Consider the following 17,282-nt stretch of genomic DNA (forward strand, 5'->3'; position numbering starts at 1 on the left):
TTTTCTGTTCAGTTGTTGTTGTTTTTATTTATTCGGAACGAAGAACTAGTGACTACTCGACTCAAAAAGGAAAAAATCGCCAACACTCTAGAGACAAAAAGGGGAATTCTTTCGATATGGGACTTAGTTTTGACTACTTGATCTGCAACTAAGTGACAATTTGTCAGAACCCTTACAATCAAAGGTTTTCGAAACTGTAGCATGTTTGTACTATAATGATTCAAACAGCACATCTAATGTATGAATTTAAGAAGCTTATGTACAGCATTCAAGGATGTAATGTAGACTGACCCCACCCATATGAAAAGGTGTTCACGTTGACTTGTAAATATTCAATTCGTGCCAATGAAACTTAATATAATTCACGGACCTCGGCACTATTTTACTGGTTACTAACCATCTTAGCGGTTGTAGACTACTTTAGTGTCAAAATGTATGAGCGACACATTTGGAAAGTGACCGTTTTGTGGCACAAACATAATATTTTTCACCTTGATGGAAAACCGGTGTACGATAAGTTATGTTCTTTTAACCTAAGCTCTTAATAAGGTGTTGGTGCCGGTTCATTATCCAGTTTTAACTTTATCAGGCTGTCTAATAACACAAACTGTACTGTTGTTAACATCCAGCCTAAACAATTGAATATAAAACGGTTATTATTCAGTATTCGCAAATTTGGGAAACTGATTCAATGCGCGCACGTCCCTGTTATAAACCCAGTTTTAAACAATGTGGAGGGCTCCGACGTTATAAACCCAGTTTAAAACAATGTGGAGGGCTCCGACGTTATAAACCCAGTTTTAAACAATGTGAAGGGCTCCGACGTTATAAACCCAGTTTTAAACAATGTGAAGGGCTCCGACGTTATAAACCCAGTTTTAAACAATGTGGAGGGTTCCGACGTTATAAACCCAGTTTTAAACAATGTGGAGGGCTCCGACGTTATAAACCCAGTTTTAAACAATGTGGAGGGCTCTGACGTTATAAACCCAGTTTTAAACAATGTGAAGGGCTCCGACGACGAAGCGGAGAAATACAAGCCTCCGGAAAAATGGCAGAAATTAGCCAAAACCCGAGGAGGCATCCTAAGAGTACCGAGCGTAGTGAGGTCCGCGCCCCCTGACCGAGGCAAAATATCATTTATCATCTGTGAGCATCCTGTACACGGGGTCAGCTCAAGTGATAGCCATTATTACCTGTAGGCTAATTTATATCATATTTGACTTAAATTGAGTCATTTGTAATAACCTCTGTATCAGGCCTGCTACCAAAAGGAAAACATAGTTGTTGGTTAGTCGTTGCCAAAAAAGAAAAAAAAATTCTGGAGTTGTCCATGATTTAAACAAACAAAAAAATTATTCTAGAGTTGTCCATGATATTTTGACACGTGACTCTTACCGCCACTCGAAGCGGTCTTTTAGTTGTGTACATATCCTTTCAACATCCTCATTGGGTATACCTAGGGGAATTTGCACCCCTCTAAGGAATGGATACATCAAGCACTACTCTTGAATTATTCAAAGGAACTTTCAAATGCTAAATTCATTTAACTTGTGAGGTTATGCCCTATCTAAGTGGTTAACAGGCTTTTGAGTACTACTCGTTACAAACCGTTCGCCACCCTCCCCATTTTATGGCGTCAGATAGGGGACAAAATCGATCATCACATTTCGTGTCGTCGGAATGATCCTGTGGAAAATTGCTCTTCGCGTCGTCGAGTTCCACTCTTCGTGTCGTCGTGTTTTCGTGTCGTCGTGTTTTCGTGTCGTCGTAATTTCGTGTAGTTGTAAGACTTAAAGCTCTTATTTCGTCGTGTTTTTGTTTAGTCGTGTTCTTCATTTCGTCGACGACGGTGTCTCTAGGTCTGCGGTAACCCAACATTTTCTACCAATTTTATTCACTGGGGCCCACACAAGCGGCGTGTCTGGTCGTTTGTTCGAAATATAAGGAAATAAATGAAAATCTACCTCATTTGCTGTGTATTGTCGATTGTGTGGTTCTAAATGGCGAATTTGAGCGATTTGGTAGAATTTGCGTTGACTGTTACTATACTGTATAACTTAAACGCAAAATCTACCATAGACCTAGATATTCCTTGATATAAGTTTACGATATTACGACTCTTCAATATTCTCCTATACATTTCTTTACATTTGGAACAAACGACCAGACACGCTGCTTGTGTGGGCCCCTGTGAATAAAATTGGCGGAAAATGTTGGGTTACCGCAAACCAAGAGATACCGTCGTCGACGAAATAAAGAACACGACAAAACAAAAACACGACGACGTAAGAGCTTTAAGTCTTACGACTATACGAAATTACGACGAAACGAAAACACGACGACGTAAGAGCTTTAAGTCTTACGACTATACGAAATTACGACGACACGAAAACACGACGACGTAAGAGCTTTAAGTCTTACGACTATACGAAATTACGACGAAACAAAAACACGACGACGTAAGAGCTTTAAGTCTTACGACTATACGAAATTACGACGACACGAAAACACGACGACACGAAGAGTGGAACTCGACGACGCGAAGAGCAATTTTCCACGGGATCAAGAAGTTCCGACGACACGAAATGTGATGATCGATTTTGTCCCCTGTCTGACGCCATACCATTTACATCTAACATGAAAGTCTACTTTATAGCGCGTGTGTCCTTTGAATACATCATGTAGTTTGGAAAGCAAGGAATGCCGGAATTCGGAGCCGGAATTCACGGAATGACAAAATAAATATTAACCATAACCCTAAAAGATACCCTAACCCTAACTTTTTCACCTGATTTTACATTAAATAGAGCTATTTGATTGTTTAATCCTGAAAAATTGATTTTTCCGAAAAAAATTGGTTCTTTGTAAACCCGAGCTATTACAAATTAATGCTTTACCTTAAATAATTATTAACCACACATTGGGAGCTCTCAAAGCCGCTACCATTAAGACCAGCCGTGTACAGTTAGAATTGAGAGATCGTCAGTTACTCGACACATTTTCGCGTTTATTATATATACCTTGAATTATATACCTTTGAATATAAACCTTGTACTGATGGATTCTTCTAAACAAGGTTTATAGTTAAAGGTATAAATTCAAGGTATTTATAATAAACGCGAAAAGGTGTCGAGTAACTGACAATCTCTCAAGTTTAACTGTAGACGGCTGGTCTTGATGGTAGCTCCCAATGTGTGATTAATTATTATTTAAGGTAGAGTTTTTATTTGTAATAGTTCGGAGCTTTTTACAATTGAACTATTAAACTAATTGGAAATATTGCATTTGTTTAATCTTCTGCAATGGTTCCGGCTGGAAAAGAGTGGCGGCCAAATGGTCATGGCGCCCTAGACATCCTACAGGTGTGTAAATGAGTGGAGGCGAATTTAAAACGGGGCGAAACCATGTGATGGACTAGCATCCCATCCAGGGGGAAGGGAGAGTACAAATATTTCGTTGCTTAGGCTGTATGGGCTACTGGCCTGACGCAGACTTTTTTTTTAATTCTAATACGTGTATCTCCCTGAACAGTCCCGGTAACTGTTTTTTTGGGGGATCCTCCGAGAAAAATTTCGTATTAAATTATTTAATTAAGTTGTGACCATTAATTTTTAATCATCAATATTCTTATTTATTTATTAATTTACTTTTATCTTTTTAAATTTTTTCGGGAACTCTGGGTATTCCAAGTATTCCGGTTCTGGTTCTGAATTCCGGCATTCCATATCTTCCAAACCACCAATACATCATGTCCACTGAATCTTCTTACATGAACCCCGGGGCTAGAATTACAACTAATCTGATCTGACTTCAACCTAGAAGTAAGGCTCGTGTATTTTTCAAATTTAATATGTATAATCTGCGATTCTTCACCATCTTCTGCCAACTCGCTCGTCTGCTGATAGTCACAAAGCAAGACAGTTCATCGAAAGAGAGGCAGCTCCATTTTTACCCTGCTGAGCAAGAGGTGATTTCTTCTCCGATTATTTTTCACTTAACTAAAACAACACAATATTCCGATTTGTAGGGGACTGGGGGGAAAGGCATTTCAAATTTAGTTATATAACACCAATCGTCACTTGTTTTGAAACCAAATGCGCTTGAGGTGCATTTCATAAAGAAAATAGAAACAGGAACACAACAACGCGCTAATTCCGTTCCGCTTCGCATACTTCTGCCACGCGAAATTCGCGAAAAATGAAATAATGAATTCTGCGAAATTCGCCCGCACTGAAATAACAGTTTGGCGTGTTGGATAATAAATAACTGATTAGACGTTTTGTTGTGTAGTATCGCTGAGTATTTTCACTCGTTATTTGTATTTTGACTCGCCCTACGGGCTCGTCAAAATACGGCACAACTCGTAAAAATACTCAGCGGTACTACACAACAAAACGTCTAATTAACAATTGGTTCATGCTTTCAGCTGTGCACTATCGAGTTATGGAGCACGCAGGAAGTTTGGAGAGAACGAAAGAAGCGTAAGAGTTGCCCGAGGCGATAGCCGAGGGCAACTCTAGCTTCATGAGTGCTCTCCAAACTTCCCACGTGCTCCATAACTCGATAGTGCACAGCTGAAAGCATGAACCAATTGTTTTAGAACATAGCCGGTGGAATTGTGCATCAAATCCGACGCGAAAAACGGACAACAATATCAGTTGAAGCGAATCGTGACGGCGCTGATGCCGAGTCTCCTTTTCCTTTGTTTTTTTCTTTTTCTGCCTCATTTTAGAACTCTAGCCCATGGGAAAAGGTCGAAACATTGTCTTCGTTTTCGGACTAGCAGGCCGAGTTCCTGTTTGTATCCATTATTGTCGCGAAATGTATTATTTTTCCCCGCACTAGCAATGGTCGCTCGCGCGAAAAAAAAAATTCCGGCGAAGTCGGATTTGCTGACGCTATCAGCGTGCACTATCGGGATTTTGAGCACGCTTACGTATAATGAATTTGATTGCGCGACTCTGCTAGCTGTGTTCTAATAAGATATATGTGTTGTATTGTATTGTATCGTATAGTCAATACTTTCCAAAATTACCCACCGTTCAAGTTATTTTCAAGAAACGAATTGACTTGTCGATTATTACATTACAAATAAACCCATAGCCCTCCTTAAAACAACGCATATTTCTTTCTTATGGCTCCTTCGAGTTTTTTCGGGGGAGGGGTGGTGAATTAAATCTTCTAGTTGTATAACAACGCTCGTCACTTGTTATGAAACCAAACGTAACGCTTGTCAGTTGTTATGAAACCAAACGTGCTTGAAGTACACGTGAATAAGGAGGAAAGACCAAGGAAACAATGCAGCAGCGTGCTTTTTTAAGTTATTCGCCATTAAGATTCACTCGAAGCAACGCCATTATGACCGTTGATATGGTTTCGCAGTGAATGTGAAAGAAAGCGGAGAGATATTTATGCTGCCATCAGGTCTTCCATGAGTTTGTAACTTTGGTAGGTGTCATACCAAACAACCTTCACGTGCAGATCGAGGAACACCAGGCATCCAAAGTCTACTCTCAAGTTAAAGTTCATGCGTATACTGGGTTGATGGAGTCGAGAGGGAGGATCTATTCGGCCTTTACTGAATTCCTAATTTGTTTTCCCTTTCAAGCGTCTTGCAAACTTTCTGAAGTCTATTTCAGTAGATAAAATGCTTGAATAACAAAAGGACATAATCAGTACAAAATATTTGCACGCCAAAAAGGTGTTGAAGTTTTCATTCTTCTACTTCAGCCAGCTTGTTTTTCCAGTGAGATAAGGCCTAAGAAAATAAAATGAGGAAAACAGCAGCTGGGAATAGGAGTGTTTTCAAGGTTGCACTGTTCAGTGTACGCGTGACTTACAGGTATCACGTTTTGGTGGGTGGAATAATAATGTATCTGACATGACATATCTAGTTGTTTGTGAGTTAACCGCTGGATTGAGCAACAGAAAAAGCGTGAGCCTTATCATGCATGTTGTTTGGTTGGTTGGTAATCCTTGGTAAAATATGTGTTGATCGTGAATTAGTCCGGAACAATCTGAGTAATTCTACTTGATTTGTGAAAGAGCTCTTTTGGATTCAAGGTGAGATTCCTTTTCACAAAATTAATTTTATTCTAGGGCAAATAAGGTCAGCAAGTGTACTGCGAGTAATAAATCGAATTCATACTGGCTCAAATAAATTTATGGGAAAGATTTCCGTAGAACCCCATACCAGTCAAAAACAGAGCTGTCATCACAAAGGTAATCTGTTTTTTTGCCTCTGCTTTCTTCATCGAAGAATTGTATGCATAACGAAGTATGGGGTTAATTGGAAATCTTGCCCTAATTTCCCCATTCCAGATAGTTCAGTGAATGCAGAGCAGCTTAAGCGAACATCGTTTGATTTGGTTTAGGCATCTGCGTCAGTCTCCATTACATTATCCTTTGATTACTTTTTCATCGCTCCGCTGAACTGACTGATGAAGATCGTAAGCCTTGTCATGTGTGGTGTCTTAGACGATACTGCTAAATATCCACGAGAAAACCTAGCTGAAGTGAGGTTCCTTTTCGTTTTGTTAATCATATTCTAAGCTGATTAAGGTCTGTATGTGCACGGCAAGTAGTTACTTGTACAACACGTAATAAATTTAACTCATTCAAGCGCAACTTTATTTCAAAATCGCCATTTGGTGAAGAAAAATCATTAAAAAGGTCACCAGAAATGTATTGTAGTCATCAGGAAAAGAATAACTTTAAAAAGTTACATTAAAATTTCGTTGCAAGTGAGTGATTTACAATAAAATTTCTTGCTTAACTGACACAATTGCAAAATGTCTTCAAGAAAACAAAAGAGCAGTAGTTATGAGCCCTGAATTATTGATAGAAAATTTCTGATGTTACAGTGAATGCTAAGTAACATTTATCAAGACTGTTTGGTATTTTGTATCAATGTCTGAATATATATAATTATATATTCAGGTATCTAAAGCTCTGCTTTCATGTCCAAATTGAGCACTGTGGGATGAGTCATTGCCACTAGCATTGTGCATAGCTCACTAGGCTCTTCTAGTTCGAGCACTCTGGGATGGCTTAGACGATACCACAAGTGTGGGATCATTTGGGGATCCTTATCGGTTCTCCCCCATCCTAGCATCAGCACTGCACTGATGAGGCCCAGAAGGCCAAAACAGTACTGTCTGCAGTTTAATTATATAATTAGGAAGTCTGCATTTCGATTATTCTGTGTTACAGTGCTCAATGTATGAAAATAGAGTGCAATATATGTTAACTTAGAAAAATATAAAGACTACGCTTTTATCCCTACAACCCTGTTTTGGGACTGCTCACTCATCAGGGGATTGTATGTTGAGTTGGGAAAATACAAAGACAACGCTTTCATCCTTATGAGCCTGTTTTGTGATTGCTCACTCATCAGGGGATTATATGTTGAGTTAGGAAAATACAAAGACCACAATTTCATCCCTACAAGCCTGTTTCATGATCACTCACTCATCACAAAACGGGCTTGTAGGGATGAAACTGCAGTCTTTTCCTAACTCAACATATATTGTGCTGTACTTTTATATATCAAGCACTCTGATACAGAAACACCCTCTCTCATTACAGCTCAACAGCTGTTATTTGGAGCACTGTATTTTTTTGCAAGAGCCATGGTCAGCTTCCAAGCTAGCTCTTCTGCTATTAGAGACTTAGCTAATAACTGAAGTCATGATCTGTCAGTCACATGTAACAAACATCAGCCCAATAGGCAAAGCTTTTCCAATCCTCATTGTAGAAGATAACAGCAATTTGCATTCCAATCTCATTCTTGATATTTTCTCCCTTCTTATATTTTACAAAAGTTACCAGCTGCTTATTGGGTGTTAATGTGAGACATACCTTCTGTTCTTGACTAGTTCATGAAAATGGTCTAGTTTGTCTAGTAGAATACCTGCCCTAAGAAATATTTAGACAGCTGTACTCTTAGCAGTTGCTACTCATCATACTTCATCTCACCTTTAGGATATACCTGCTGATCTAACTTTTTTGTAAACTAGAGTATTGTGGCTTCCCATTCTTTTCTTTTGAGTATCCCTTTCTTTTCTGAAGTTGTGCTTAGACAACTCTACTGGATGCTTGGTTATGCTGGCTTTCATAGCAACTACTACTCAGCAAGCATGACCAAAGAGATCTTTGTTGGAATTTCAAAAAGGCTCATTCTAGAATCCACAACTTCATATCTAAACAGGTTCATATTCCTTGGGGAATAAATTAATGAGACCCAGGCATACATTGTTTTTTTCAAAAAACTCTAAATGCTATTCCTGGCCAGATGTTGACAGACATCTGGTTGACACTTGATCACCTGTTTTGTTCCCTCAATCATTGCAGTCGTTTTTTGCAGGTTAGGTGTATATGTTTCTAATTTATTTGTTATTTCTCACCCTACACTCCAGGAATCTAAGGATCTAACTTGCTGTAAATTCAAAGTTATTTCCTGTGAAAAGCGTTGTAGGCTGCTACTTATTAAATTTCTAATTTTGCAACAAAGACATCTTTGCAGTAAATGGTTTGAACCCGGGGGTAACATGTGAAGGTGTAGTCTGATCGTCCGGGTGACTGTAGCCCTGAGAAGGACTGTTGTCGGTGGTAGTGACTGATGTTTCGACAACCTGTGCGGAAGTCATCATCAGAGTCAAGTGAATGATTGTTGTCAGTAGAATGTTCTTATTCCAGTTCGTGTGAAATGATCGGTTGGTTTTGCTGTGATGAAGACATCTTTATTTTGGTTTTATCTTAGGTGCACTATTTATGGCTGAGAAAGAAAAACACAGAAAAGCACTACATTGGTTTCGTAAAAACCTTCGGCTTCATGATAACCCTGCACTACGTGAAGCACTGAATGGAAGTAGTGAGGTGCTGGCGGTTTATATACTTCCACCTCATATTCCAACGAATGGAAAGATCAGTGCAAATCAATGGAATTTCTTGATGGAATGTTTAGAAGACCTAGACAGAGGTCTAAGGTGTTTTGGCTGTCAGCTGCTTGTTGTACAAGGTTATCCAGTTCAAGTAATTCCTAAACTCCTGAGTAATTTGGAGGTGTCAAAGTTAACATTTGAAACAGAAAATGAACCATTTGGTAAACAGAGAGATGCTGTTATAACTCACATGGCTGAGAGTGCTGGTGTGGAGGTTATTTCCTGTTCTTCACATTCCCTGTATGACATTGAGCATTTTCTCAAAGCAAATGGTAACAAGGTTCCATTACTCTTTAATGACTTTCTTGACATCATTTCTACAATTGGACAACCTGAGCTTCCAGTGAAAACACCGAATGAAGAAAGCTTTTCAACACTGAGAAATAGTGAAAATAAATTATTCATTGACTATCACATACCAACGCTTGAAGATCTTGGAATTAACAAATCTGAAGTGACCTGTAGAAGAATTTGGCATGGTGGAGAGACAGAAGCCTTGAAAAAATTGGAAGATCTTCTAAAGGAGGTATGCTTCAATAAGATACTTTGAATTAATGATAACAATGTAAGGACATCTATTAGCAGTGCCCAAGGAGGAGAGAACACACATCATATGACACTCTGCAATCTGTTTTTGCACATCAGATATCTTCAGTCAGGCTCAAACTACACCAACAAAGGTTTTTCAGTAGCGGAGTATCCACTAATATAGAAAACAAATGAACAGTTTTAATTTTACAGAATGTTTGATCTGTATTATTTGTTAGTATTCCGTGCAGTCTATTGAAGGCTACTTGAGAGAGTTTGCAGGTTGCTATCACAGTACCTGGCCACCACCCATCTTGTTTTTTGTTTGTTTGTTTGTTTTTTTTTTGTTGCTTTTTTTTCAGGGTGGTACTGATGGAGTAAAACCTTTTGTTGCAACTACTATTTTTTCCTTTCCCACTATATGTGTTATTCACTTGTTTGTCAATTTGCAGATGATGAACACTGATTTTCAAATGGAGCCAAACAGTGAGACCCTTTTTCACAATTCTGAGGACAAGCTTTGCCCATTTCTCAGATTTGGATGCCTATCACCACGGACACTGTATCATGCAATTTCAAATACTTACCAAAAAGTAAATAATACTTCTCTTGAGTAGATATATAGAATTTGTTTTGTAGGTTAACTTTGTTTGCCTTTGCAAGGCTCCAAGCTCTTTTTTTAAAAAAGTCACCTTTTGGCAACCTTCAATTGTAAAATGGTTTGCATAAAAAAATTTTGGCCAGAGAGAGCGAGAAAGACAGGAGATATCTGCATTTTCTTGTTTTATAATTTGACCAAAGATTAACGATTTTTGTTTTGTTTTAATATTTTAAAATCTTAATCGGCAAATGTACATTTTTCACTTGCCATTGAGACCAAAATGGTCGCAGCATGGAGTGCTACTGTGTCTCGAGACAATTATGGTAATCAATGTAAAATAAAGGAAATTACTTGAAAAATAGCTGAGAAGGAGTTTTAGGATTGCTGTAGAAACCAAAAGTCTGAGGTGTTAATTATTTCAAAGAACACAGAACAAGTGCCTTCAGCTTGTCTTGATTCTTTTTTTATCTTAGGGATAATGTAATGCATGTCCTCTTTGGGTTTATTTTACTGTAGATACTGTCTGCAACAAGTAAGAGATTAAAAAATGTGTTCTTAAATGCTTTTCTTCCAGGCTAAGCAGTGTAATCCTCCATTGTCACTCTTTAGCTTCTTACTTTGGAGAGACTTCTACTTCTTGATTGGCAGCAAAAATCCAACTTTTCACCAAATGGAAAATAATCCACTTTGCTTGCAAATTGAATGGGAGGACAATGGTTTTGCTGTAGAGCAATGGAAAGAGGTATTATGATGTCAATATGCTATAAGTCTGAAATAATCATTTACAGTATTCATTATTGTCTTTGTTGTTGTCTTGATTTTTAACTTCAAACTGAAGCTTTTACCTTTGCACACCTTCCATCAAGTTTACAATGAAAAATATGTACACACTTCTAAATAATGAAACAATCACATTGACTTTGCCATTCCACAAACTTTGTTTTAGTTTTTAAAAAACTTATGAGAGATTGCCTTTTGAGATACTTCTGCTGGTCCAATTTAACTGTTACTGTGGCAAAAAAACTTACATGTTAGGCATTTACAGACAGAATGTCTTTTAGTTTCATTAAAACTATACATTTTTACACAGGGTCAAACAGGTTTTCCTTTTATTGATGCTGTGATGCGCCAACTACGCCTAGAAGGTTGGATTCCTGATGTTGCTGCACAAGTTGTTGGTTATTTTCTTACAAGAGGGTGCATGTGGATCAACTGGCAAGAGGGTTTTAAGGTAAAATTAGATATCTAAGTTAATTTTTGGTAATGTGGCAGTATGGCTCATTGAAAACAGCTGCTCACACTTATTTCTTGACAGGAGCAAACTTTCCCTTTGATGCCTTTTTTCTGTTTTTTCATCTTTTTTTATCTTTTGTCTTTATTTTTCAATACTTTAATACAGTTATTTAAAGCAGAATTACAGGTTCAAAGTTAACTATGAGTAAATATTCCACTTTGTCAAAAAGACCCCTCAAGACTTAGAATTCAAGTCATAGTCAGTGGATGACAAAATGAAATTCAAGAGCGTCAAAGTGATTTTAAGGAAAGGGTCTCATGTTAGGTTGCTGTACTTAATTAGGTGAAAACATTCCTTTAATATGAAACAAGAAAATGCCATGAAAGCATTTTTGTCATTCAGTTTCTCTTCTTTGACAAGAATGCAACTGCCATGCTGGAAAAAGCCAGCAGGTGTGCCATCTGTTTCATCCAATGTCTTGCTACAGACTGCTAAAAAGGATAGGTTTACCACTACCTGTAGATTAAATAAACATGATAACTTTTATAGGTCTTTGGAGAGATTCAGTTAGATGCAGAGTGGAGCATAAATGCTGGAAAGTGGTTGTCGATTTCAGGAAGTGCCTTTGACAGAATGAAACCTCTTAAGTTCATCTGCCCAGTGGACAGTGGAAGAAAGATAGATCCCTCTGGAGAGTACATCAGGTAAATAATCAGTAGCCTTTGCATTTATTGCTTGAAACAACCATTACCAAATTACTGATGAGGCTTGACAGCTGGAGTATTTGATCTTCAATGCTGCTACTTATCTGGATTAATAGATGTGTTGCTCAATGTTAAAAAGCAGTCTTCTGCCTTTTGTGGTTTAAAGCAGGAAGCAATGTAGAAAACCAAACCCACTGAGCATGGGAAAAATCAAGGGTAAAACATATAACTAATAAGCATCCCTTTTTTTCACTCACTCACTTGGGAAAAACATCCTGCACTCAAGTTTGCAAAATATCAGTCTCTGTTCTCATTAAGCATGCATTTCACAATAATTACTCTCTTCTGTTACTCTAAGGATCAAACCATTCTTGGTTTCTAACAACCAATTTAAGTTGCACATTTTTTAAAACTTCAATAATCAGACATGGTTTGATACTAGTCTGGTTTAAAGATTTGATGAATCTAACCGAAATTACAATTCATAGACCCAACGTTTCGACACTCCTGTCTAGTGCCTTCATCAGGCGTGATCTGAACGTTGCAACAAGAGGACCTTTTATATGCTCACTAGTTAGCTGCCGTTTTCTTTCCACGAGGTGTAAATAGGAGTCAGGTAAAAAGCCGTCATCATCACGATGTAAAGGAGCGTGGGTGGAGATGATATGCCAAGCTTCCAAACAATGGCGCTAGTTGTAGCTGCGATTGGTGGTGATAATTTTAGAATAATCCCACCCAATTGTATGGTTAGTTAGAAATGTGTGCTCCGACAGAGCTGAATTTTCTTTTTTGCAAAAGTACACTGCCTTGTGCCGCTCTTTCAAACGTGTATTAAACTGACATTTAGTCTGTCCGATATACTCCTGATCACAGTCATTGCACGGAATAGAATAAATAGCATCGGTTCGTTGTTCTTCACCAACGAACTGATCTTTAAACCGGAGTAGCATCAAACCGTCTTATTGTCCACCTGGTTCCTGTGTGAACTTTGATGTAACTTCAATGATTTTAGGAAATATGTGCCTGAGCTCCGCCACTTACCCACTAAGTACCTGTTTGAACCATGGAAAACTCCTAAACCAGTTCAACAAGCTGCTGGATGCATAATCGGTAAAAACTACCCCTTACCATTAGTGGACCATAAAGAACAGTTAAGGAAGTGTGAAAAGAGGCTAATGGAACTGGCCCACAACATGAGTACTGAAACCCCAGGTATATAAAATGACTTTGAAGATTTCCTGAAATTACTTTTGTCTAGGTTCTCTCTAAAGAAATAACAGGATTACGGATTTCCCCTTTCTTTATTCAGTGCAACAAAGCAGACACACCAGTCTGCATTTGTTTAGAAAAGACCTGAGGCTTCATGACAACCCCACATTGCGCTCCTGTTTGAACGGAAGCCAGACATTCTATCCTGTGTACATTTTGGACACTGCAGCGGCAAAGCAGAGCAAAATCTCAGCCAACCGCTGGAATTTCTTACTTGAGAGCTTAAGAGATCTGGACAATCAGCTAGAAAGACTTGGATCGCACTTGTTCGTAGTACGAGGCAGAGATGTGGAGGTGCTCCCTGAACTATTCTCAATGTGGGGCGTAACTCGCGTTAGCTTTGAAACTGACTGTGAGCCATTTGGGGCCCAGAAAGATGCCGTTCTCCGACATATAGCAGAGAAATCAGGCATTGAAGTTATAAGCGAAACATCGCATACTCTGTTCGAGCCTAGCCAAATTATTCGTGCCAATCAGGGAAACATATCGATGCTTTTCAAGGAATTTGTGACAGTGATGGAAGAGAACAAGCTCAGTGTACCTAGTCCTGTCAAAGAAGTGAACAGACAACTTTTAGGGAGTTGTGTGACACCAGTAGCTGTTGACCATCAGAGAGAGTATGGAGTTCCTGAATTGAATGAGCTAGGAGTGAAAGACATACGATGTGTGACAAGTGCAGAGTTTTGGAGAGGTGGAGAACAAGAGGCTTTAAGACGACTTGGTCTTCTTGAGAAAGAGGTAATTAAGTCTGTTTCGCCACTTGAGTAAAATGTGATGATGCCGATGGCGATTAATTTACCGTTAGTTCGAGGTTTTCATGTTATAATAGTAATGACTTGTTTTTTCTTTTCTTTTGTGTTTAGCTGGTGAAAAACGACTTTGAGGAGGTTCCGTTAAGTGCGGCATCAATGAGTTCCTCACAAACTCGCTTAAGTCCGTACCTTCGTTTTGGATGTTTGTCACCCAGATTGATGTGGGAACGTTTTACAGATTGTTATGTCAAGGTATGCATCGCGAAGTAAGCGTAACAGGTTACAATGAAATAACGGGTATTGTTTTGTGAAATGATACTGTGAAAGAAGAAGATCATGCATAGCTATTATCTCAGAAATGATAAATTGACTTGTGAAGTTACGTGAATGTAAACATTTGACGATTTTTTCTTTCAACTTGTTTGTTGCATGATATGAACTCGATTAGAGCCAGCAAAAAGTGGATGTGGTGAAAGTTACAGTTTGGTGAAAACTTTAAGTAAAGTCAGACTAGGCAAATGAACCCTGTAAAATTCCCTTTTTGTTATTCTCGTGTTCACTCTTGTTTTTGTTTTCTTTTTATGGTCGCATTGGAAACAGTTGAAAGGCACAATACCACCGATGTCGCTTTATGAACCTCTTCTGCTTCGAGAGTTTTTCTTCACCATGGGAAGTACCTTCCCAGGTTTGCACAAGATGGACAACAGTCCTCTCTCCCTACAGTATCCATGGGAGAAAAATGCCAAGGGTCTCCAGCGGTGGAAGAATGTAAGTCTTACTATCCTATGTCACTGACAGAGCTTTTATTGTGTATGTTAATGCGTTTTACAACTGCTAGGGCACCACTGGATTTCCATGGATAGATGCAGTAATGCGACAGCTGCGCACAGAGGGTTGGATTCCTCATATGGCACGTCAGGCTGTTGGGTGTTTTTTGACCAGGGGATGCCTTTGGATCAACTGGGAAGAGGGATTCAAGGTAAGAAATATTTAAATAACTACTGTAAAGTGAGTTTCTGTTTCCGAGTGGAGTGATTTAAAGAATGATTTACTTTCATAAGGTTTTTGAAGAGCTTCAATTGGATGCTGAGTGGAGTCTGAATGTGGGAAATTGGCTGTGGCTGTCCGGAAGTACTTTTGTGGAAGAGCACGTGCCTTGGTTTTGTCCCGTGGAAGTTGGAAAGAAAATTGATCCTACTGGTGAATATGTGAGGTAAAGTTAATGTTTTTATTGCTCTAGGTAGCATTTAATGGGGAGTAACTTAATTTATTGAGCAAATGCAAATGTCTTGCTGAAAACTGTGTTGTAGGCGATACGTTCCTGAAGTGCAAGGGTTGCCAACAGAGTATTTGTTTGAACCGTGGAAAGCACCTGCAGCTGTCCAAGAAGCTGCTGGATGTTTATTGGGTGAAGACTATCCCTTTCCATTGGTGAACCATAAGGAAAAGAGAAGAGAATGCGTGATTCGTCTAAAACAAGTGGCTCATAGACTGGTTGCTGAAAGTTCAGGTAAAAAGTTGAAAATTAAGTATTTGAGGTAGTTGAACGTTGTTACACCTACTTTTAACATTTAAACAGAATTGGAAATGATTAGTAGATAGTTACTGAAGTGTAGGTAACACGATATGTTGAGTTATGCCAAGAGTATACACAAGACTATCTTGTGTATACTAAATTGACTAAAGTGATTATTCGGAAGGCTAGACACGATATTTAGGGGAACTGCAAAAGAGTGGTTGTTATTTATGTTGATGGTACATTCTTATGATAAAGAGTCGTTTCTGACACTTGTAATATAGTTTGCGACGTTTTGATATTACTTCTTGCAGCCAGGTGCTATTCAGCGAGTATGTAAATGGTATCTATTTCTTTCTTCAGTTATGCAAAGGGGACACACAAGTGTGCATTTGTTTAGAAAAGATTTGAGGCTTCATGACAACCCCACATTGCGCTCCTGTTTGAACGGAAGCGAGACATTCTATCCTGTGTACATTTTAGACACTGCAGCAGCAAAGCAGTGCAAAATCTCTGCCAACCGCTGGAATTTCTTACTTGAGAGCTTAAGAGATCTGGACAATCAGCTAGAAAGACTTGGATCGCACTTGTTCGTAGTACGAGGCAGAGATGTGGAGGTGCTCCCAGAACTATTCTCAATGTGGGGCGTAACTCGCGTTAGCTTTGAAACTGACTGTGAGCCATTTGGGGCCCAGAAAGATGCCGTTCTCCGACATATAGCAGAGAAATCAGGCATTGAAGTTATAAGCGAAACATCGCATACTCTGTTCGAGCCTAGCCAAATTATTCGTGCCAATCAGGGAAACATATCGATGCTTTTCAAGGAACTTGTGAGAGTGATGGAAGAGAACAAGCTCAGTGTACCTAGTCCTGTCAAAGAAGTGAACAGACAACTTTTAGGGAGTTGTGTGACACCAGTAGCTGTTGACCATCAGAGAGAGTATGGAGTTCCTGAATTGAATGAGCTAGGAGTGAAAGACATACGATGTGTGACAAGTGCAGAGTTTTGGAGAGGTGGAGAACAAGAGGCTTTAAGACGACTTGGTCTTCTTGAGAAAGAGGTAATTAAGTCTGTTTCGCCACTTGAGTAAAATGTGATGATGCCGATGGCGATTAATTTACCGTTAGTTCGAGGTTTTCATGTTATAATAGTAATGACTTGTTTTTTCTTTTCTTTTGTGTTTAGCTGGTGAAAAACGACTTTGAGGAGGTTCCGTTAAGTGCGGCATCAATGAGTTCCTCACAAACTCGCTTAAGTCCGTACCTTCGCTATGGATGTTTGTCACCCAGATTAATGTGGGAACGCTTTACAAGCTGTTATATTGAGGTGTGCGCCGCCTTGAGTTAAACGTAAATAGTTACCAGATAAGTCTAAGGTATATGACTACCTTTTTACTTGAAAAGGACTCTGCGATAGAGAGGCAGGAGTGAATATGTTTGGGAATTGTTGGATTTTATTCTGATATCAACTTAATTGTGGATTAGGTAGCTGTGTTTTCGTAAATGATCAAATGACTTTTGAAAAGACACGAACACAAACATTTGAAGAGTCTGCTTACAATTTCATGTATCATGATAATTAGACGGTAAATGCAAGGAAAACACGAATGCGGTAAAAGTTTTATTTTGGTTAAAACTTAAGTATTGTGAAACTAGATCAATGAGGCTTTCAATTATTCATAGTTTTTGTAATAATTTTTTTTGTTTTGCGTTTGTTCTCTTTTTTGTCCGCT

General features: G+C 38.7%; 1 protein-coding gene across 1 annotated transcript in view; it reads left to right on the forward strand.

Annotated features, from left to right (window-relative positions):
• LOC111332843 (uncharacterized) overlaps nt 1-17,282 on the forward strand; it is a 54,400-nt gene that overhangs the window by 17,485 nt on the left and 19,633 nt on the right. Inside the window, 15 exon segments of the mRNA XM_088733855.1 lie at nt 1,917-1,927; nt 8,789-9,471; nt 9,926-10,066; nt 10,649-10,816; nt 11,165-11,305; nt 11,858-12,012; nt 13,025-13,224; nt 13,322-14,019; nt 14,145-14,285; nt 14,634-14,801; nt 14,872-15,012; nt 15,095-15,246; nt 15,344-15,543; nt 15,913-16,610; nt 16,736-16,876. Of these exon segments, the coding sequence (XP_088589981.1) occupies nt 1,917-1,927; nt 8,789-9,471; nt 9,926-10,066; nt 10,649-10,816; nt 11,165-11,305; nt 11,858-12,012; nt 13,025-13,224; nt 13,322-14,019; nt 14,145-14,285; nt 14,634-14,801; nt 14,872-15,012; nt 15,095-15,246; nt 15,344-15,543; nt 15,913-16,610; nt 16,736-16,876 (3,838 nt within the window).

This window comes from Stylophora pistillata, chromosome 9, assembly GCF_964205215.1.
Source record: "Stylophora pistillata chromosome 9, jaStyPist1.2, whole genome shotgun sequence".
In the NCBI taxonomy this organism is placed as follows: Eukaryota; Metazoa; Cnidaria; class Anthozoa; order Scleractinia; family Pocilloporidae; genus Stylophora; species Stylophora pistillata.